This window comes from Seriola dumerili, unplaced genomic scaffold (genome assembly GCF_002260705.1).
Source record: "Seriola dumerili isolate Sdu_G_001 unplaced genomic scaffold, Sdu_1.0 BDQW01000341.1, whole genome shotgun sequence".
NCBI classification, from domain to species: domain Eukaryota; kingdom Metazoa; phylum Chordata; class Actinopteri; order Carangiformes; family Carangidae; genus Seriola; species Seriola dumerili.
In genome coordinates, this window is record NW_019174596.1 from 298,737 (window position 1) to 322,911 (window position 24,175).

Here is a 24,175-nt window from a genome sequence, read left to right on the forward strand (position 1 = left end):
AGAAAATGCTTCCACGTTTAGATAATGCTGCTGTAACTCTGAAATTACATCCAGCCCCCTCGCTGTTTGAATGAAACGATGAAACACAGCCAAGGTGACCCTTCTTCAGAATAGACAGGTCCATTTTGTAGCTCACAATATGGTTTTGCTGCTACTGAAACCCTTAGCACAAAAGGAGCTTTAGTCCAAGAGGCAAAGAGGACCAAGAAAAGCACAAAAAATATCAAAAAAGATAAACATCACCAACAAGGAGGAAATCACAGCTGTACATTAAAGGTTAAAAGTTAGAACCTTGACCAGGTTTTTTTTCCCTCTCCTTCCTTTGCAGTTCTTTCAATGCCAAGTTCACAGGTCCGAACAATAAAGTAGAGGGGTCACTGGGTGGCCTTAAATCGAATCTCCAGTGTGAGGGATATCGCCGCTGTGGTAAACATTTAGTTGCTATCTCCCCTCAAAGCAGTCCAAGTACTCCAGGACAAGGTCATAGCAGAATCGATACTGATCCTGAGGAGACATGCAATATTGTTTAATTAACAAGTGAAAACATTAGGATAATCACAAAAATATCCTTCCTGCATATTTATTTACAGACTCTCTTACCAGGGACTCCACCATGTTGGGTTTACAGTTGCGTAGAGTTTTGACAGCATAGAAGATGTCCACCATGTTCTGGTACTGGATCATCTCAAGGAGAATGTTGCAGGCACAGAAGGTCCCACTGCGACCACCGCCATTACTGCAGAGAAGAAGTGTCGTTTAAGAAAACATCGTAAACAGATGCCTTATCTTTTTTTAATTTCATTTATGATTTTCTCTCTTTTCATGTTGATTTAAAAGCCTAGCAATGCTAGGGATGGCAATGTCGGTCTGTCTGTTGGTCCACCACTTAAGTCCAGACTGAAATATCTCAACACCTATTCCATTGATTGCAATAGAATTTTGTACAGATATTCATGTTGGTTAATGGTTAATTTAATTTAGGTGGAATACGAGGATCCAGGAAGTCAGTTTTTAGCCATGCTAGCAGCATCATTAAGCCAAAATGTTTTCATTCTATACTTGACCAAATACTGTCAACATTTATGACATTCCCCTCAGATGAACTTTGAGTTATTAGTAAATGTTAGCATGCTAACATTCTACACTAAGAAAGGTAACATAGTAAACATTATACCTGATTAACATAAGCATATTAGCGTAGTCATAGTGAGCATGTTAGCATGCTGATGTTAGGATTAAGGTCGAAGTCTGATGTGCGGAGTGCAGCTTATTAATATAGCACATTCAAACCAAACATCATTTCAAAGTGCACAAATTACACAATAAATTAATTATCTTAAGAGTTGCCAGCCACACCAGCAGCCTTCCAGTGGATGCAGTTTAGGTTTGGATCTTTACTGTCAGTGTGATGCAACCCAGATCCAGTTTTCATTGGCTGAAATCCTATAATGTTGCATGCACTGTATATGTATAGGATATACAATTGCATTATATACAAATATATCTCGCTCTCCAGGGGGAATGGACCATCTAGTTTGTTTAAGTGGGTTCTGGAAGACTATAATAAAGTATAAGCAGGCCAGAATATGCGTAATCTGATAACCCTGTTTTTGATCACAATATCGTGATATAAAAATAGCTACATGAGAAAAGCTGTAAGGAAGAGAAAATTGAGAAATAACAGTACAGTGACATTTCCTCGGAAATATTGTCATGGTCATCATAAATGAAAGGCAATATCAATAAACTACTGGAGGACAATCCACTTCCTCTCTCCTGAGACAAACGCTGCAAAGGTGGGCATAGAAGCCTCTGCAGCGCATACAAGCAATATTAAGGTAATCAATCGTCGTCAGTGCTTTGGCAGTCCTGGATTTACTGTAGTGAGAACCATCGCATTCTGTATTAAGCCATAATTGATTTGATCTCCATAATCTCTTCCCTGGTTGTCGTGGGTAACACTGTGTGACAGCGCTGACTGATGTGCTTTTGGATGGGGGCGGTGGGGATGAACGTGTGACGGGTTGGCAATGAGCTGGACGGCCCATTCATATTCATCAGCGGGTGTGCGCTCCAGGGGCTTAGGACAACAGAGGAGCACACAACACCACACACTGCACTACACCACAGTAAAGCACATTACACCACAATTTGATTTTCTACATTACAAAGTACTGTGATGGAAAAATACTTTGCATTACATCTCATTGCACCAAACCACACAAAACACTACGGAGACGAGACGAGACACGACACAGTCTCTGTCTCTGTCTCTCATCATCAAACAGATGTGCACATGATTTACCATGTTTTAACGGACATTTCTGTGATGCTCCCCTCGGAGAGTAAGCTTTAGGTTTTGAATGCACTTTTAAATGTCAATCTTCAACAGCACTATTTCACAGTCTCAGAGGCTTTCAGACAGAGATTGAATTCATTTCTGCTTTGTGTTTTAATTTCCAGTACATGATGCATGTTGCTAAGAGATTACTCACAGGCAGTGGACAGCAGTGCGTCCTTCTCCACACTCTCTTTGCCACTTGTGCACTTGAGCAAGCAGGTTTAGGAAAGCCTTCTTGGAGTCGGGAACATCTCGATACGCCGACCAGCGCAGGAACTGGAACTGACACACTACCAGCTGGCCCTCTTGGAGCTTCAGATGCAACAGAAAACAGAAAACACATGGAATCTGTGTGTACTGTACTGTGTGGGTGTGCATGCATGTGCTGTCGTGTGTGTCTGTGTATTACACTTTCTGTTTGTTTTAGTATTTCTACGTGTGCCAGTTAACACCCCTGTTTGAGTGCTCCCCTGGCTGCGCACTGACACTCTCAGCTGTGCTCACTCAGCAGACTGACTTTGAGATATATGGGTCTGCAGGTGTAAGTGAGGCCCAAGCTGTGTGTGAGCGAGGTCCCTGTGTGTTCATAACCTTGTCCTGTACAATCTAACCTAATACTCAGGGACCAGTGGAGAACTGTAAGTCATGCAAATTGAGCTGGCGAAGACACCAACGATGTATGAAGGAATAGCCTCAGTGGAGGTGGGATTTACACAATGTGCTTTTTTTTTTGTACTACTTTCCCAGCCACACACACATATGCTTACGATGCACTTCCTTTGACTTTTACTCCCTCCCCTTGTATATCATTGTCACACATAGGAAAAAGACATACTAATTCACTGAGAGAGGGGCACACACAGGAGGAGAGGTGTGTGTTATTTCTGTGTGATTTTATTCCTCCCATGGTGTAGTAAGTTGCCCTCTCCTTGACAGTGCTGTGCACTGAATAGAAAAAAAACGTGCCATAGGTAGAAAGGGGAATGACAAGGGCAGTCGACAGAGGAGGTGAGGATGCCAATCAAGAAAGGAAGTTCTGGGCACTGCCTGTCGCGCTGCTTATAATGGCAGCCTTGCAATAAATGCCTTGCATACAGATTTCTTCAATAATTGGTTGACAGTGATCCTGAGCAGAATACTTGCATGTGCTTATGCAAATTCCCGGCATAAAATCATACCTGCATACACACACAAAATCAACACAATGTGTGATGTGTGTGAAATCAAAATGACTGATTCATGCATATACACATACACTTGGAAACAATATACATATTTTTTCTATATATACTCTGACATCGCCTCTGCTCCTTCTAGCATGACAGAACACTCAGTGCCTTTTTTTTCTTTTTTGCCCATTTCATGAGTTCTGCCTAATTTTCTACTTTTTCAAGTGTGACATGCTTTATGAACAAATCAAAAGGAAGTCTGCTTTGCCACCTGAAAACTGTATCTTGCAACTGAAAATATGACATGCATTATGATGATGAAAATCCCCTCATTGGTATGCTAACTGGCACCTAAGATAGGGAAGACGCCTATCTAGGTAATGACAAGAAGAAATTGAAAAAGGGAGAGACTGACCTTTATTGCATGCATGTCAATGGGCTTCTCTTGCATTTTACATAGAAAGAAAGTTCTTATTATATGTATCGCTCTTATGGGAACATCTTATGGAAACACTGGTGGCTCTGGTTCAATTTTCTGGATTGCTGAATATCAAAACATTGTCCTTTGTAGTATGCATAACACAGTCTATGAATAAGGTTTTTACTGATCTGCCATTGTTTTCATTACAAATCTCCAGATTATATTTTAGAGTGTATTTATTTGACAACCTCCTGCATCCCATGAGGCTTACAACAGAGACGTCATGTTATGTATGCATAAGAAAGCAAGACAGACAGATAACAATGCAGAGGCACACATCCAGAATCAAGTGCAGCATGCAGCCTTTGAGTTTGCACACATACATGAAGCTGTATAGAAATACGGATCATCATCTGAAGGTCTCAGGTACACAGTATTTTTACAGCCAAGCCTGTAGTACTGTGACTTTGAGGACTTGTGTCAGCTTTTTAGATGCACATTACAAGTGGCAGCTCTAAATGTACTTTAGGTAAAATGTCACACCTGAATTACCAGTAAGGACCACACTTAATGCATTTCTAATGAGGTTCAAGTTATCATTTGTGAAATACCACTGAGGGGAAAACATGTTACGTGCAGGGTTTTTTTGGCACCACAATGACTCACCCTTGTGACGTTCTTGACCCGAAACAGACGAGTAATGACATCCTCATCTGCTGACATGGACAGAAACTCCACTTCCATTGGCCCATACTGCTGTAAACCAGGCTCCGGCCAGTACTGAACACACGGCTGCAGGTAGAGGGGAGATTGTTTTGTCAGTGATGAAATATGCGCACGCACACTACTTGAACTAATGCAATCTTCAGTAGTTGCTTTTGCTCTTAAAACTTTTGATCAGCAAAGATTAGAGAGATTTAAGAAAATCAAATGATGAAATTAAGCAAGTAAGTGTGTGTTAGGGTGCGTGTGTATAAGCAGTGGGGGGGTCTCTATGCATGCAGTGTCAATACAAGGAAGAGGATATAGCTAAGGAGCTAGACAGATGCACAAGTATAATAACAACAATAACCACAGTGGTGTTAGTTTGTAAAGGGAGAAAAGCAACATGGGGAAGGAGAGACGTAATGTGCTTTGAGACACTGCAACAAGAGGGAGACAGAGTGCTCCAGTGCTACAAACGAACTCTATAACAAAGTTCTTAACAAGATCTTGCAATGAACAACTTAAGGTGGCTATAACTCAATTTTCAGGCGAGAGACCCAAAAAGGACTGAATTGCACTCGAAGAAACAAAATGAAAAACATTTTAAGGCAGTGGATGGAAAGTGGGATTCAACAGGGGGTACCTCAAATTTTGTTTCTTTTTTTATGTTTTGTTAAAAGACTATATAGGGTGTTTCAAAACAGCATGCAGAAAAGCCATTACAGAAGCACCAACTTTACACATTTAATGAGCACATGAAAGCCTCTAAAGGATCTTCAAGGTCATGTTAGTGGTTTACTGATTTTGACAAATATCTTTTGGTAGAATACTGGTATCATGAGTACTAAGTAGCAATTAATTACTGTGAAAATCATCAGCATTGCTCTACTGTTTATATGCTTTAAGCAAATTTCTTAAATCCAACGAACAGTGATGAATGAGCCATAGACAAGAATACCTAATCCTATTTAGACTTATAAAGTATAATAAGTGGGGATTGTTTGAACAACCCCTCACTGGTTCTATCTCTATTTAGAATTATATATATACTGTATATGCAGTGAATTGCAAGGACCAAATCCAGGTCTATTCTGTTCTCTTTACCACTGATGCCTCACAGTTTCTTCACAATGCACAAATAACTATATATCTGTCTGTGATTTAGTTAGTTTAAAGTTTTAGTTTAAACACTTCCTTTCTTACAAAATGTCATCTTTACGGACAACTTTAAAGACTACACAATGGACCCTTTAGACCCACTAGAAGCACTGTCACTGCTACTAGTTACAGTCGATATGTAATTATATCTACACCAGAGGAGCATTGGCCAAGAAACTGAGAAAAGACTGATTATACAACAATCTAAGTTAGACCTTGGACAAAAAAAAAAAAGATTCATAATTTAGAGTAAGCTCTTCGTTTCCTAGGATGTGATACAATGTATTACATATTTCACATGGTCAATATCTAAAGTTTGACTTCACAAAGCTTGTAAATGTTGCTTTTATGCCTAAGAACCCAAATCTAGATTCTGTATAAGTTATTATCTTCAACGTCTTTGGCATTTTACGAGTGATTTCTGTGATTCACCTGTTATTCATAGACATATTAATTATACAGGTGTAAATACAAGGTAATATGAGATTATACATAAATACTGCAAATTGTCCTTGTAAGATGATATATTGATGAAGGCTGATGTTAGCTAATGCTCTGTGCTCCTATTCCTGATCTTTGACACAACATATGTATATATACATATCATATCACCTGTGTGGTGTCCCACAAGGATCCATTTAGGGTCCAATGTTAGTTTTTCTTTCCATGCTCTCCACAGGCTATCTTGTTCGACAGCATTTCGATTACTGCTGCAATGATACCCAGTTGCACCTGTCCCAACATTATTGAATTATTCAGCAACATTGTCATTTCTGCACAACTGTTTATCTGCCATTGAGGGCTGGATAGCTGCCAAGCTTGTTCATCTTAACTCCAACAAAATGGAAATCTTAATTATTGGTTCAACACATCTGTAGTCAAGTTGTGACAGCTCTTGGCTCTTTAAGAATGTGCTAAAATATTCGATCAGTCTTAGTCTGGATTCCCGTATTACTACTGTAGGCTATTTAAGTTCTGTTTTTCTCACCTGAGAAATATCTGGAGAATTCTTTCCTTTCTTTTAATGACACTCAGACTATTTTACACACTTCCATTCCAACCGTGCTTGATTATTGTAATAATCCATTCTTCTGTCTTAATCAGAAAATTATAGGATAGCTCAATGTGTTCAAAAGAGATATTATTATATTTCAGTGTCTATACATTCTAGAACAGACTTGAAGATCTATTGCTTACTTTTAAATCCTTTTTCAGTATGGCACCTGATTATCTGGTAGAGCCCTTAAATCCTCATTTACCAGCTCCAGCTTGAATTAGCTTCCCATAGAAGCTCAAGATATCATATGCTTTAAAATTTCCTCTTAAAAATGTATTTATGACATTCTTTTAATCATTTGCTTTTACTGTTTCATTGTGTTTTCACTCTTGAACTTATATCTAGTGTTATGTCTCGCTCATTATTACTGCTATTATTAAACGTGTTAACAGGGAATATTGCAGCACAGAGAAAGACATATGCTCATGAGAAAAAGTGGGACGCCAACAAAAAGAACCCTGAGATGTGGCTGGAGGGTAAGGCAAGCCTATTCTCCAGAGATGTAAGTTGAGGAGGGGAAGGAAAAACTGGGGCGGGTGTTATCTAGTCATGCCTTGAGATCAATGTGGTCAGGGATCAAAGCCCAACAAAATGGCATGAAGGAACTAATCCCAAGCAATGTAAGATACAGAAACAGTGAGGGGAGGGTATGTCAAGAAAGTCTCAAGTAAAGTTTAGATAACCTCAACACTGTGAGTGAAAACTTGTACAGCAAACAGCGACTCCTGTGTGAGTGAACTCAAACATTTTGTAAAGTCTCTTTTTCCTTATAGGGTCAACAAATCAATGGCAATAAAATAGTATATAACACTCGACCTTACCCAGGCAGAGTTTGACTGGTTGAGTTGGTTGAGCATGACCACAGCTGTGCAACCGTAGTCAAAGACCAGCCTCCAAAAGTCCGCCGTGGTGCCGGGCAGAGGGTGAGGGGTCACGATGAAAGCGGCCTGTCGATGGAAGCTGTCGGCGAGAGCAGCGTTGATGTAATTGTTGCTTTCCCCTTCTGTTGTAACCAGAAAGGCCAGGGCGCGATCAGGCGGCAGAACATCCATGCTGCGGTTCTTCTCTCGGTTTCTGGGCAACAGAGCAATGCTGCACTCTTCCACATCCAAGTGGGGAGTAACAGAGTTGAGTGTCTGCAAATGGAAATGTTAAAGAGGTGAGATGAGAGTGAGGGGAAGACGACATGACATTGAAGGGAGCGTTTAGAAGATGGGAGGCGTGAGGAGTGGTGAGACTCAGCAGAGGAGTTAAAGATGTTAGAGAGGAGGAGAAGGAAGAAAAAGAAGTGAATCAGACAAGAGCAGAGAAGACTGGGAATGGAGAGGATGCCAAGAATCCAATAATGTTAATTGAAAGAATCTTTAATACTCAGAAAATAATGCTGACAAACTAATTTAAAAGAATAACGCATAAATTAGGCCAACTGCATAATAAAAGGGAATGTAATGAAGTTAAAAAAAACACTCAAAAGGAAATATTGCATACCGATTTTCTTTGATGAACTCTCTGTTCATTTAGCTGTAATTACATTAGACAACTTGAAAAAATATTTGGATCATTAATACACCACATCAATAATAGATCTGTGACTTGCTGATCTCAGTACTACCAGTTTGCTGTTTGCTGTCTGCTGGATGACAGAGTAAAAAGCAAACACAGAGCTCATTGGGCAGTAGAGAGGCTTTCAACAACAATGTCAGATGGATAAGTTCACAAGATCAAAGAGAAGCATGTAACATTTTCCTTTTATGAAAAACTAAGTTTGTGTCACCTCCCCACCTACTGTACCATTCCCTAATCCAAAGCAATACATCGATTGCAATTCCTATGTAGTATACAAGGATAAAACAGTGTAAAATTAACAGGGGAGCATGAGCTTTTTCCCGTATTACTTTGAAATGCTAAACCTGAAATCAATGCGGCTGCTGGCTGTGCGCTGCAGCAGAGGGAGGTGGATAAGGCAGGTAAAGCATGTGGGAACACAGCTGGCTCTCTTCTCTCCTAATCAACATCTAATAAAATGTTCTGAGGCCGCATTCCTACAAACCAGGCAGGATTTCAATGACACAGAATCAAAAAAAGGAAACTAACATCATCCTGCACAAATACACACACACACACACACACACACACACACACACACACAGAAATGGATGTGTATCCATTGCTATCCATTATGCTATTCCTTTCTGCACACTGTTAATTTCAAAATGTCTGTGCTATAAAGAATATTTCCACAACAGAGCAGATGTAGTCGTCGTCTGTTTATGTGACTGTATGAATACCAAACAGACTGTTTTAACTTGACTGAGCGACTACAGCATAAAGCACAAGACAGAATAATATATGCAATACATCCAGTACATACAGCAATACAATACAATATACAATATCATACCCCCCAAATTGTACACAGGTATGGTTGGCTCAAGGTGTGACTGTATCACCTATAACTTTTATATTCAAGCCATCAGATTTCAAACCTCAACATCCATTAATATTACTTCTTATTATTAGTAGAAGAAGTAGTAAATTTAACAATAGCAGAAATAGTGTTTTACATGCACAAAGAGTTGAATATCTGATGTTAGTAGTACTGTGCTAGCATTAGTAGTAGCACTTCAGTACATCTAATACTTGTAGAAGTAGTAGCATTATTGTTGTCACTGACGTTTTACTGTAGCAGCTGAAGTGCTACAGGTTATTAGGTTCCATTAAGGTAATTAAAGTTTTGTTGATGATATTAAATAAACTGCATTATGAATGCAAATTACTGTGTGTGGGCTGTGCAATTAAGAATATGAGTTTGCATGTTTCATATTTTAATGGCTGCACATTTCAACAAAAATGAAACTGTGCTTAAAAATTGATCAAGGTCCTGCTGTTCCACTGTCCAGCACAACACTGACCTGGAACTCTTCCCGTAGCTGAGAGGAATTACTCTGGGAATCCACTCGCAGCATCTCTTTGTAGGTGACGGCGAACTCATTCACCAGGATGGCCGTCTCTCCGCACAGACAGGCCTCCAGAATGGCATCGTGGATAAAGATATACTGCTCCTGAAGGGACAACAGGTTACGTGATTAACTGCTGTGTTTTTGCACATGTGTGGGCATGCATATGTACTCTAGTGGTAACACGTTATAGTATTATATGGTTGCAAACAGCTAAACAAAGGAGGCAGGTTAAGACAGAAGAAGATTATAAACCACTCTTTGAGGAACTGTTATGAACATATGTAGATGTAAATAAATAATCAAACAATATGAAGAACAGCAGAGATTTTTCATAACCTGCCTTGTTCTGAATTAAACATGTGCCATAATGTTGGTAGTGTATCAAAGCTGTTGGGGAATAAATAAATATATTCTTAGTAAACAAACACATGCAGTGTGCATTTAATTAGAGCACCCCTGCTACAAATGTAATAAACAGCTAAGTGTTGGATTTACATAATAAGGGGTGAATATGCAAATTATCTACACATCTAACAACGTCCGTGCCTACGAAGCACACTGAGAGACAATGTGAGTCTTTTCTTTTAAACTATTGCAATGACCTTTACATAAGTCCCAGAGGGGAAGTATGAAAATACACCCCCCTTGCTCTTTGAATTTCCAAACAACAGGAGGGAAAAACAAATGCTTTAAAACCTGACTCTTCAGAGATTCTCCAGTAGAGGACAGAGGTTATGCTATTATGTCCACTGATGTAACCTCCTGAATATATATGCAAGAAAAATTTGAGAGATTAGACTTTGTTTGAATGTGAAGTGGTTTCCTGGCAGCGCAATTAACCTGACCTCTGTCTGGATCATGTTGATGCGTCGTGAGCAGAGGGTTTTCACACAGTTGTAGATATCCACCACGCCTTCACATTCGGCCATGTCCAACATGACATCCAGCACGATGTAGCAGCCAGTGCGGCCCGCCCCCACACTGGAAAAAAAGAACATCTTTCATGAGGAATAATGCATAATTTTACAATCACTATTTCAAGTTTCTGATATGGTTTTGAGAATAAAGTGTGTCTACTCAGGAGCACAAATTATTAGCACTACATGAAGCTAGCACTAGCGCTAGCAGCCAATGGGGGAAGCTAGGCTACACTGTGCTTACTGCCAGTTTGTTAGGTGTCAATGGAAGCCTTTGAATTTGCAGGGGCATGTGTTTTACAAAATTGAATTAAATAGAAGTTAGGTTAGCATTAAAGGCACAATGTCGTATTTTGTCTTTATTTAGCAGGCTAACAAAAAGTAAACTACTGGTGCTAACAGCTATCCCCTTCAGTCACTTCACTTCACATGTCAGAGTGACCAACAGGTTATTATTTATTACTAATATAATACATATTTATCATACTCTTAAGGGAATTGCAATAACAGATGTTTTTATAACACTACAGGTCACAGCAGTTGCTAAGCATCACATTACCTGCAGTGGACCACCACAGGGCCAGCATCGGGAGGTGTAGAAGCTTTCACTCTTCGTATAAAGGACAGCAGTCCAGTTGCGTGATAGGGCACACCGTGCTCGGGCCAGGATGTGAAGTGGAACTGACGCACCTCGTGCTTGGTTGAGTATCCTCTCTGTCAACACAAACACAGTACATATTAGCATTACATGTAAAGCATTACATTTATATGGATTGCATCCTAACCATAGTAGCCTACCGGCCGTTATTTCATCCAAGACTCGCTCACATCCATTCACAGGAAAACCCCCACCCTCTCACACCTACCCGCCTCCACGAGAGATGTGGCAGATTTTTCGGTTCAATGTGAGGACAACCGGGACATTATTTATGTGGGGTGTTAGGTCTTCTAGGACAGTTAGGCCTCTGGGCATCACATGCTAGTAGCAGCTACAGTGTGACAGACACGCAGAAAGGAATTACTGAGGCTCTCGGAGCTCAGGGAGGGCTGGGAGGTTTCTCCTCTCTGTTGGGAGGCTGGTGCAGTCACACAGCAATTTCTTCCTCTGTACAGAGATGACAAAGTAAAGCCACGCAAAGCAAAGATTTGTTGAAGACAGAAATCCAAAAAAAGAAAGGAAAAGAGCTATGGAAAAACAAGCTGTCACCAGCTCCAAAATTTGCGCCGATTTGAATAAGCAGCAGTGTGTGCCCATGGAGAGCGACTGTGACAGTGTGATGATAATGCTGTGTTTGTGCCACTGTCATTCCGGTGGTGCTCTGAGCCAATCCAAAGAGAGATCCCCTGAGAGATTGACAGGATGGAGGCCATTGGGGGCACAACACTGCAACAGCTATATTGGAAAGACGGTGGGGGTATTCATAGAGCTACTGGTGTTAATTCCTCTAAATTTAATATGTGCACCTCAACCCCTTCAGCACTAAGTCCTGCCAAGTATCTAATCCCTTCTATTAATGAACTAGTTCTAATTTTAATTCTTATTTTACCAGGTAACAAGAAAACATAGCCAACTCATGTCCATCAATAGATCACAGAAAGAGACAGAAAGAATATGCAGTTTACAGTAACACAGCATTGCATATTGCCTTCTACCATGAAACACTAGGCCTAGTGAATATTATAACGAGCATTAACAAATTTAAAAGAAGGTCAGCCAGATGTAAATATTTGTTAAACTCACCCTCTCCAAGGCAAAGGTGCGAACTGTGTATTCAGCCAGTGTCTCTGTCTTAAGCAGAGTGATTTTAATGTCACCGTACATCTCGCTGTCATCAGGCCAGTATTTACAGCATTTCACCTGTTTAAAAACAGTGAAGCAACAGGGTGAAACCTCAAATCGACATTCCTTGAAAATGCACCTGCAAAACTGTAGAAGGTGTAACATGAATTAATCTGTTTGATAGAGTGTTGTGAAGGTTGAGTCTCCAGAAAATGTTCTACTGTTTCAACCTTGTTTTTCAAAATGCAGTATACTCAAATCTCCTCCATCCTCTGATACTAAGGATAACCCCAACTTTACAAAGGTCAAAACGATTGAACATAACAGGTCTTCAGGAGCAATTTCTATAAATCTCCCCCTCTTGTTGACAGAGGTATGTTATAAATTCATATATATATATATATATATAGGAATAGACAAGATTAAGTACTTCAACAGAATGTGCTGCAAGTCCATTCCCCGCTATTAAACAATGCTGGTGAGGTGTTTTAGGTCGCTGTTTTTCTGTTGACTATGTCAATTTAGGTAATTAACTTTACCATCAATTCTATGAAATGATCGCTGTGTCTCATGAGGGCTGCATATTTTGAAGGACAGGGTCTACGAAGGCGTGGCTTTTGTAGCCATTGGCAACTGCGAGGGCCAAATTGAAAATGAGATGGTCTAGCCTATGGAAGATTTCCCATTTATCCTTGGCCACTGTTTTATTTGCAGAGTCTATATCCTCTCTCCATGATGGTGAGTCATCACCGGTGTTTAAAGAATCTCGGGATGGGTTTGGCTACGGAGGATCCCCCATGTGGATCCTTCTTTGCCCGGGAAACGAAGGATGCATTTCTCGTCCGCATTTGAAGGAGCCCTGGAAATGGGACAGCCCTATTGAGGCGCTGTGATGCAATTGGCCTTCGAACACATCCTTCGAAGGAAGCAGCCCCTGAGTTGAGACACAACTAATTATCTTTTTTTCCCCCCTTGGTCTGGAGCAAATGAACCAAATTACAGGTGTGAAAAGCACCATTAGTGTCAACTTCGCATCATTCCTTGGAGCAGTTTTGGATTTGTATGGAAGTACTTTTGTATTGCACTGTATTTGAAATTTAAGCATTATAGCCAGAGCAAATGCATTGTTAGATATTGTCATTTCATCTCACAAGATCAGTTTTAACAATTTATTCAACAGCAAAAGAGATAAAAGATTACCTGCATCATTATAATTTATAATAAAGTGATGATGATAAAAAAAAAAAAAATTTAAGGACTTAATTTGTAACTTTAACCAGAACAGAAAAATATTGATGTAAAATTTAATAAGTTGAAAACCTACAACAGTTACACCTCAAATGTGGCAGAAGAACAAAAACAACCTGCTCCTCTGCAGATATTTCATCTCAGAGGGCAAAGAAAAGAAAAACACAATAATCACATAATGGCGGGAAGCATAATGAACAGTAGGGCAGCAATCTTTTTTCACCAGCATCAGGCACAAAGGAGGTAATTTTTTTATTTAATAGAGGTTTTATTTGGATTCAGCCACACAGACCAGTCCTCATTTGTTGACTGTTCCCTGAATTGTTAGGATGGAGAACCAAATTGGATGTAGGGCTACTGCTAGAAAAATGGTGTCATTTTAACCATCCACTGAGGTAATATGTTTCTCCTGTAGAGGCTGAAAAGGATGGAGTACTTAGAGCAGAATTCATATGCTTCAGGTACTTATGTGAGCTGGAAAATAATGGCTCTGCTACAGCATAGCCATTAAAGCTGTGTAGTCATGCAGTGTATATAAGGACGGCATACCTAGATATGTGGCTCAGAATATGTTTATATGTGCCACAAGTATTTTATAGCACATTTTATGGACTCTATGATGGTACCATTATGACGCAGATTTCCATAACACACTGTCGCCGTTTCATGATGATGGACAAACAAGGGATAATCCATGCAACAATACCATACTTTAAAAAGCATATGTTTAATGAAAAATTAAAAAATAAAGCACAAAGACTTGCTTAACACGTGCTTTTGATGATTCCTGATATTCACATGCCACAAAATGAATGTGGTACTGAAAGTTGAAAGAATAATGTTGTTAGCAGTCTCATGTCTGTGCACTAAATATGAAGCTACAACGGGCAGCTGGTTAGCTTAGTTTAGCATCAAAACTGGAAACCAAGGTCCTGTGAGAAATATGTTCATGAAATGCATAAAAGCCTTTCAAATAGACACCAAAATGTTTCCATATGGCAAATGCGGGGTGTTTCTGAGCACTGGGTGGTGGTGGTGGGGGGGTACACATCACTTACCCTGCCAACCTCCACTAGCTTAGTGATCATGACAATGCTGAAGCAATTTTCCTGCCATACCATCCTCCAAAAATCATACAGAGTCTCCTGCTTGGGTCCTAGTGGAAAGAGGGGAGGGGGGGGGTAACAGAAAGAGACATAAAATGGCAGCATCAAAGCTTGTCCTCTCAATAAGGGAGTTCTTGCTGCTGTGAAATCTCGTATTATTGTGACCTAAGTGTCCTTCCTCAGACGACAGGGTACTGATCTCTCAAGATTGTGCTGTCAATAGAGTTATTGGGAACTCCAGGCAGAAGGGAAGGGGCGATGGGTGACAAAACAACAGCAGCAGCTTATGATGAAAGCTCACAGGACCATCAGTCACTCATTGCCATCTGAAGGAGGACACGTTTACGAAGCGAGGCACAACTTTAAAAGGAGGATCACGTAGGAAATAAATGCTCAGATAGACAAAAACACTGCTGACGTCTTTTTTTTTGTTTCTTGGCAGGTTTCATCTGCCACTGTCTCTCTCTCTAACAGGGGGACGAGGGGGTGCTGGTGCAAGATAAGCAGATGAGCAGACCTTGAGTGACTTTGTGATGGGGGCTCCCTAGAAAATGAAAGTCCTTAGGGTATAGAAACAACAGAGGGAAATTTTAAACACTCTCTCACACACACACACACACACACACACACACACACACACACACACACACACACAGACTCCAACTGTCCATCAGAAGCAGCTTTGTATTTGAGCGTCAGTGGGTGAACTACAGGTTCTCTCTCTGACGATGAACACACCGCTCCACACGTCAGAGAGATTGAGAAGGTATAATCAGCGTGTTTAATCATTCGCCTCTTCTCATGATTCATTCAGTGACATCACTAACACAGCCTTCATGGATTGGTAGTCACACCATCACCTTTGGATTTGCCAGAGGGATGGTTTTGGCAAGGGACTGTGCATGAGTAGGCTCACTGGCTGGATCATCTTCAATTTATTACACCATCCTCACCATCCTGAGTCTACACACACACACACACACACACACACACACACACACACACACACAAACACACAAACACACAAACACATACTATAGCCTTGCTGGGATACTCACCCTGAGTGGCGATGAAGTGGTTGGATCGATGGTAGCCCTGAAAGAGAGAAGAGGGATGACATGCTGAGTAAGCCATCTGCGCCTCAGGCACAGCTGTATGGGAGGGTGTCTCTCTGTCTCACCCCTTTTTTTTTTTTTTTTAAATTCCCCTTCCACTTTGCATTCTTCTCTTCTACTGACCCAATCTCTGCAACTGTGAATAACATTTCCTGTGTAATTTTCATGCACTGTCTGACCTATGGCTGACTCCAGACCATGTCTTCGCCCTCAGAGACTCCACAGAGAGTTTGGAGCAGTTGAGGCAACACACGGTAAATACTGTATCCTGACAAACTGCTGATGAATCTCGGGGGAAAAAAAAGTCATTTCTGAAGTGAGCCGGGCGAGCTGACTGAACAATGACTGAATCTGTTTGACAGGTTAATAAAGATATGATAAAGAAACTAAAGGCGCACGCTCTTCAATTTCAGGTGTCCGATTTATTTATCAAGCTCTCGCTCAGAGTGCTGTCCCATAAAAACAAATCAATTTTCATTGGAGAAGCAATATCTACTATATCTGAGGAGATGAATTAAAGTGAAACCACATTTTTTTCCATTAAAAAAACAAAACAAAAAACTCCTTGAATTATTCCATTCTTGTCAAGTGGAAGAATCATACACAGGTTTCACATGAATGCATGATATCATCACCAACATAAACAGTCTACTAGAGCAAACTCTTGTATGTACAGTGAAGTATTCTGAGATCCTTTTTATCAAAGGGTGTGGCAGCCTTTGATATAGATGACAGACGTTTTCATACAGTGAGTATGGGGTGATAATGAATGAACAATGAGATGTCACCTCTACAGCCTTGAGGGAAATAAGCACTACAAAGACCACCTGAGGGACTTTAAGGACGAGCAAACTGTTCAACGGAAGTCCTTCTGAAAACAAGTACTGCTTATATCACCTCCTGAGGTAAGTGAGACACCTGATCCTGAGAGTCTATGAAAACCTCCTCTCCTAGAAAGCCACATGGATGTTGTGGTTCACTGAGTGTTGTCATTTTGATAGGAGCAGCTGGAAGGATAATTGATGCCCCAATTACCTTGCATGACTCTGTGGAGTGGAGAAGGCAGGTTAGGAATAATCTGAATAAACTCCCAAGCCCATCGGCTCTCATCAAATCAGCGTGAGATGGGGCAATCCACATTGATAACAGTTTTTATCTTTTTGCAGAGGGCATCTTCCTAATATGCCGAGTACGTTCACGTTGCGGGATTGCTAAACTTAATTGCATCCAGTCAGATAAACGAGGACATGTTTGAAATGGAGATGGATGACCAGTGCTGTGAGGCCTACTATCCACAATTCCTCTGGCCCTAACCAAAAACTATCAGCATGAATGCTACCACTCTTCCACTTGAGACGGTCAGCATAGCAACTAAAAACTTCTTGAGTCTTGGCCACTTCTCAGAACTAACAAAGACAGCAGGGTCCTCAAATGTGCACAAACCTGAAACACACTGACCTTTGAGCATTTGTGGATAGAGGAGAGTGTAAAGAGCAGAGGGAAGTGGGAAGAGAAGAGGGGGGAAAAGAGCAAAAACAGAGCGATGGCAGGCAGAAGAACGAGCAGTGAAGTACTTACTTCCCTGTTAATCCGAATCTACAGGGTCCAAGGTCGAGGAAGTGGGAAGGGGAGTAGAAAAAGAAGACATATAGGCTAGTTAATGAAAGAAGCTTTTGGTAAATAGGAGTTATGGTTACAGACAGATGGGAAGAAGTGTGTGTGCCTGCATGTGTGTGTCTATGTAACTACAGCAGGACTGGGGTTATATGTTGGAGCACTCATTTTTTGTTATAACTCATAACTTGAAGGCATCATCGTTTCATTTCCCTTTAGTCTATTAGTTTTTCTAATGAATGTTACTTTCAGTTTTATCTCATGACGCTTCAGTTGTGATAGGGACTGTGGGGGTGTGGTTTGATCAGATTTGATTGACAGTGGCCTGGCAACAAGCAAACAACCCCACGACTGTCTGCTTTGATTCTAATGTCACTAAGCTCTTGATAGAGCCGTGAAGTCGGATGAGCTATTTCAGGCATCCCTGGTTCTGTAATTAAAAGCCCCACTCATCTTTCCCATAGACAATGTTTCTCTGGATTGTAGCACCGCTGCAGCTTGGATCAGCATGAAACTCTACTAACCCGTCAGTACAAAAAAAAAAAAAAAAAAGTACAACTGCATTAGAAAATATCTTTGACAAGGTACAAGCCTTTTTTACATAGATACTTTTGGGCCGGGGAGTTCACAAAGCTACTCTCCCATGGTGCAATTCAGTAAGAAATATCCAATTACCGAGCTTAAATACTGTTAAATGTGCCACTAATGGCGGGCGGAGGCTAAAGATTATGGTGTTGAGACAATTGACAATACACTCTGCAGCTTAACTAAATTAATCTCTGAATTTTGGGTCAATTTTAGATTAATTCAACAGCTATGGCATCGTGTTTTGTTCACAAGTTCAATTACAAAGTGTTTTCAAATGGCTGCCGTTCTGATTCCCACCCCTGACTGGCTTCTTCTCCATAGCAACAGCAGCCAAGGCTCATGGGTACTGAAGTATTTAGAGCTGATCTGCCATGCCAAACTGACTCTCGAAAACAAAGTTAAAATAATTAAAACTAGTGGCCATAACAGCGATCTGTGGGGTCGTTACATCTTGCGAGAGAGTCCCACGTTTTCAATGTTAAGTAAGAGTGAGCATATCATATAAAGATAAACTTGAAATGGGAATTTCAAGACACCCTTCTGGTTAAACCCTTCCAGTGGGCCCTCCCTCTTAGCAACTGTGCTGGTGCATGGAAATATGTGAAATTGATTTTTTCCAAGTCCTGGAGAAGAGCTAGGACAAAAACCAATGTGTAGAAATCTGTCACACAAAAGAACGAAAACTATGCAGACTTAACTTTCTGTGAGCATGTTGGACCCGATTACTTCGAGTAAGAAGCTGAGAAACAATGACAAAGAACGACGCCGAATGCTTTTCCATTAGGAACATTGCAGCAGACAAAACTGATTAACAGTGTAACCATGTGTGGCGAAGTTTGTATGTGTTTATGGCTGTGTGGCCATGCTACACTTGTCAGTAAGGCCCTGTTACTCTTTAGATCCAGACAAAATGTAAATTAGCGACAGCCGCGACGCACTGGGCTGCTCTGCAAGCTGTCAAACATATGCAAAGTCATGCACCTCTTCAAGCAACACACACCGCAGGCAGGCAAAGACTCAGACATTAAGTGACAGAGAACGAGGAAACAGAGAGCTTGCACTTTCCCACCTCTGTTTTGAAAGCGCAATAATGTTTCAGAGGGAGGAAAACTTTTCCATTTAACCTCTGGTGAAATAATTACAGGCTGTCCAAAATATGCCCAACTGTGGCTATGTAGTTACTATTCAGCTTTGCGGGTCAGCTTTGTCAGGGAGTAACATCACTGACACCGACACTGTAGTGGCTGCTGAGTGGTGTTTTCCCTCTAATGCCTGCACCTCTGTGCCCTTAACGCTAATGGAGACCCTCACAATAACTACAGTCCTAACAGCAGGCCAGGTTTTTAATGCCCTCTCATCATAATGAACTCTCTAAAAGCATCTCACTGCTCGCCATTCTCTACAGAGACATAAAAGAGAGGGAAAAAGCCCTGTAGTGTCAAGCATTTTGATGATACAATTTGGCCTAAAGGAGGAATCCAACCAAAATCAAGTCAACTTATGCACCAGGTAATTTTCTCTCACTGAAAAAAAAAATGATACGAGTTATTTTTCAAATATATTCTTTAAAAACATTTTGACTGAGACATGATCTTTCAATCTCTTATCAACCTCAAACAGCAGTGGGAGTAAATCAGCCCGCCTCATCTTCTCACAGAGTGCCATATTTACTTTACAGTAGTCCCAATGAGAGACATGCAAAATAAATCTTATGAGATAAAGAAATCATATCAGGTTGCCAGACTTCTCTTGACATAACTCAAATGACAAGCAACAACTGAGGACTATGACAGCAAATTCACAGGGGAACCAAAATACAAGTTTCTATCTACAGTATATCTGCTAGTAAAATGGCATTTCTTACAGAATCTGGGTTGATTTCTTTTGTTAATAACTTCTGGTTCTTCTGCTTTCCGAATAAACACAGCCTCAGCTAGTTTTCATGAATGAAAGCACACATGAATGAGACTGTGTGAGACACATTAGCAACATATACATGTATTTCATATGATCAGTGAGAATGTTACTGTGGCACTGCACGTGTGGTAGACAGTTAAGGTGAACAGTGGAAAGGATCATCTCCTCCCGGCCCATCCAGAGATTGAATAACATCAATCATGTCTATTTAATTTAGGGGGATTTGTGGCATCTTACAGAAAGGTTCATCTCCTCTGCAAGGCATTAAATGCATTTATTCCACGCTGTTTTAATAAAAGTGATAGCAGAGTTAGTCTGGGTCAGGGATTCGGTGCAGCAATTGACAACCATGGCATCTGGCAAAACACCGCCAGGAAGGGTGTTTGATTGGATGAAAGCTTCCAGGTGAAAGTGGGCCAGCAGACTGGTGGGCTTACGGGAATGAGAGAGATGGACTGTGGCTTTGGGTGTGAGTCTCAGCAGAGACTGACTATTTGTATCCCATGTCAAACAAAGGCAGAAAAACAAGATTAGACTTACATCAATGTAGTTAGCGTTGATGTAGTCTGAGTTGGGGTCTCCCAGGAGAGGGTGGAGCTTGACTCTGTGGCGGTCATCTGAGACAGATAAAAACAAAAGAGCAAAGAAATGTTGAGGAAATTTTAATAATATTTATTATGTTGTTATTTTTCTATACAGGATAAAATGGGTTCTGATGACTTACATCCCAGCAAGGTGTCATGTCTCCCTTTGGTTTTGTCCTTCTTCTTTGTGCAGTCCCAGCCATCAAAGAAACTCTACAGGGATGAAGAGACTCCGTATTAAGCATTCAAATATCCCAGGTAAACATAATCACAGCTTCAACACACATTTTTGTTTGTTTTATGGGTGATAAGGAAGTTTGTTTTTCATAGTTAACATGTCAAAAGCCTATCAGCGTATCCCTCAAGTATTTAGATCAAGAGCCACTGTATCCTACGAAGAGAAGAGAGGTTTGGTGCTTTATGCATGATAAGCAATTTAAAAACACAATGCCACGAGCATCATGAAGTCGTAGTTAGATCTCAGAGCCCTCATGAGTCATGGACCACCAGTTGCACCTATTCTTGTTAAAGCCCTCATTGCCACGGATTATAATTACCATTTTAACCTGGTTGCTATATTCCCACTTGGTTTATCACAATGCAGGCTGATGGAGGCAATTTTAATTACATACCTCACATATTGACCATTCGATAACCCCCACCCCCAAAGGGTGATTATCCAAATATAACTTAGACAACATAACTAGGCAGAGCAGGTCCGTCAAACTTTGGATTGTGCAAAAGATGCCAAAGTGTTGTACATGGGGCTGAGGTAGAAGCAATAATTGTTTAGAGGGTGGTGTCGTTTTTTTTCTCTTTCAAAACCAAAAACACAAGAGACAAAATGTAAGGAATGCATTACTGCATTAAACAGCACGTTTGACTGTTCTGACCTGAGTTGAACTCCATGTTCGGCTATGTCACTAACTACCTCCAGTGGTAGAAGACGGATGCTATCAGAGTTGAGGCTAATGTTATTAGCTCCTTGTCTTTATTGGATTTGGAGTTTATGCTCCAGCAACCTCAGCCAACACTGTCCAAGACAGATTTTTGCACTTTTAGCTTCAGTCCTTTAACACCATGTATGTAACCATCAGGTGCATATTTAAGATTCTTTTTATAAGGCTTTTGTTTCGGAATAAGGCACTTGAAATAAAAAGTCAGTAATGAGTCATGAGATGAAGTACTGCGGATGTTTACTGTTATGTAACTTACTGAAAATTTCTATATACAGCACACAAATCACTCTGTGGTGAGATGACTCTTATTAAGGGTGAAGGCAGAGGAAGTGTCTAGAACCTGCTGGATGGCTGCTCAGCCGTATTATAACACATCACACTCATCATACACCTGTCTGCATGGATGCACTGGCGAGCGCTTACTCTCACACGTCGCCATAAGCCACTTTTAGGCATCCACTGTGGGGCCAAATTAAGCCTGTAAACAGCCCCGTAGGACCAATGAACAAAGCACACACATACACACACATCCCCCCATACCAGTCTACCCCCTGTGGTTTTCAGCCACTAGGGGAATTTGGTGAAACTCTGCCCAAGTCTGCATGCTGAGCAGGGGATTACAAAGCAGTTCTCCCCACAGAGAGCCAAGAACCAGTGAAATCCTGCCTGGGATTACACCCTCCTCCTCACTTTTTCCTCTTCTTTTCATGCACTCTCTCGGGGTCTGTCTCTCTCTCTCTCTGAATCCCTCATTCTCTTTACCTTCTCCTACCTCTCTTCAACATTCTTCATCATCATTTCTCTCCCTGTCCACCTCTTCCATCTTTCTCCTCCTCATTTTTGACACTAGACCTCTGAGCTCTCTCTGTTTCTCTGCTCCCACCACTCCTCTGCTCAGCCCTCCAGAGAGAAGAGAGAAGCAGGGAGAGGAAAAACACAAGAAAAACTGTGAGAGAGTGTAAGTATATCGAAGGGAAGGGAAACAACACAGACCCGTGGAAGATTGATTAGAAACCCTCATTGGCAGGGATCAGTGGGGTGGGTTGTTTCAGAGAATCACATAAAATGAGTAAAATGAGATGAAAGAAATTATGAGTGCAGTCCTGAACTAGTAACGCTATTACACTTTGTACTATCAACATCCCACTAGATTTTATCGTGTGCATTATCATTCCCCTTCATCAACAAAGGATTGGGGAGCATGCTGTCCTCGACAATTTCCCTTTCATCACCACTCAATAACTGTTACGTCACCTGCCTCTGACCTGTAATTTTTTCTCTGCAATAATTTTAAAGTGCAAAAAGTGATGAGATTGATAATCCCTCTACATTCAGTAAAAATCCAATCCGGGATGTCTGAGATATTACACATAAACATAACATTTCTAGTCAATAAATAAAATAAACAGTTTTGTGCTACCAAAAAGGTAGCGTGAGGTGGTTGTTTTTAAGAGAAGCAGGGTAATTCAGTAGTCCATCATCCTTCCTAACCTCAGCCTCAAGGTGCAGTTATAGTGGAAGTTTTGAGTTCTCCAGTGAAGCTTTGCTGTTGTTTACTCCCCAGGTTCTGCAGTGAGAATATTATTATTATTTGCCTTTATTTGAACTCAAAAACAATCACTGAGGGCTGGCACTCATTCACAATAATGTCAGATAACAGTTTAAATGACTGAAAAAGATACAAAATAATAAAAGATATAAGGCAAAAGAAAACAATAATCTAAAACAAGTATAAAAATACTATTATTTAAAAAAAAAAGTAATTCTGTTCTATAGCACTAGTTTAGCATAGAAGTGATATAAGATAAGATGGTAGCTTCGCAGTCAGGGCCTCGTAGAATAATAGATAATGTGCCTATCACATTTTTCAGAGAGAAAACCACCCAACTTTTTCATACAGGATGCAATTATGAGTACTATAAATATCACCAGTCATAAACCCATGAGCAGAATGATGAACAGCATTCAAGGGTTTAAAAGTGGAGGCATAGGCATGCCTATAAATCACATCACCATAATCCATAACAGAGAGAAAAACAGCTTCAACAATCCTTTCCCCACAAAGAAGAGGAAAGTTTGATCTATTTCTATTAAAAAAATACGTTTTTGTCATAATTTCTTGACAACATTGTCTATTTGATATTTGAATTTGAATTTGTCATATATCCAAATAACAAGGTATTTCTGTACCTCTCTCTTTGTACAGTGTAAGCATGAAAGTTTTCCTAACATTACCTGTAGCTCAACAGAACAACACAAATTTGGTTTTAAGTGGAGATAGTTTAAGACGAACATTAACATTCTGAAGTGTAAAAAGAACTGGACCTAGAACTGAACCTTGTGGAACACCCTTAGTTATTGTAATGAGAGTAAAAACTCAGAGAAAATAGTTCCTGAGTTCACTGACTACTGCCAATCAGAGAGGTAATTCAGGAACCACACACAAGCACTTGAACTTAAACCAATATGACTGCAGTGACAGCAGCTGCCACACATACAAGCCCTCTATACAACTCACTGTAAATTCTTGATCATT

At 40.5% G+C, this 24,175-nt stretch overlaps 1 protein-coding gene across 3 annotated transcripts in view; it reads right to left on the reverse strand.

The window, feature by feature from the left end:
• Positions 1 to 313: 313 nt before the first annotated feature.
• The window catches only part of LOC111232882 (receptor-type tyrosine-protein phosphatase U), a 148,434-nt gene continuing 124,572 nt past the window's right edge, over positions 314 to 24,175 (reverse strand). For 2 of the 3 annotated variants that reach the window (XM_022760565.1, XM_022760564.1), the window contains 13 exons: positions 20,821 to 20,893; positions 20,637 to 20,713; positions 15,921 to 15,957; positions 14,815 to 14,912; positions 12,470 to 12,586; positions 11,288 to 11,442; positions 10,657 to 10,792; positions 9,764 to 9,913; positions 7,673 to 7,987; positions 4,598 to 4,723; positions 2,496 to 2,653; positions 601 to 736; positions 314 to 504 (listed from right to left, as the gene is read on the reverse strand). In XM_022760565.1, coding sequence (XP_022616286.1) covers positions 442 to 504; positions 601 to 736; positions 2,496 to 2,653; positions 4,598 to 4,723; positions 7,673 to 7,987; positions 9,764 to 9,913; positions 10,657 to 10,792; positions 11,288 to 11,442; positions 12,470 to 12,586; positions 14,815 to 14,912; positions 15,921 to 15,957; positions 20,637 to 20,713; positions 20,821 to 20,893 — 1,641 coding nt within the window. In that variant the 3' untranslated portion in view covers positions 314 to 441. Of the gene's footprint in view, positions 505 to 600; positions 737 to 2,495; positions 2,654 to 4,597; positions 4,724 to 7,672; positions 7,988 to 9,763; positions 9,914 to 10,656; positions 10,793 to 11,287; positions 11,443 to 12,469; positions 12,587 to 14,814; positions 14,913 to 15,920; positions 15,958 to 17,555; positions 17,574 to 20,636; positions 20,714 to 20,820; positions 20,894 to 24,175 lie in introns of all 3 variants that reach the window. The other variant, XM_022760562.1, reaches the window with a different exon arrangement.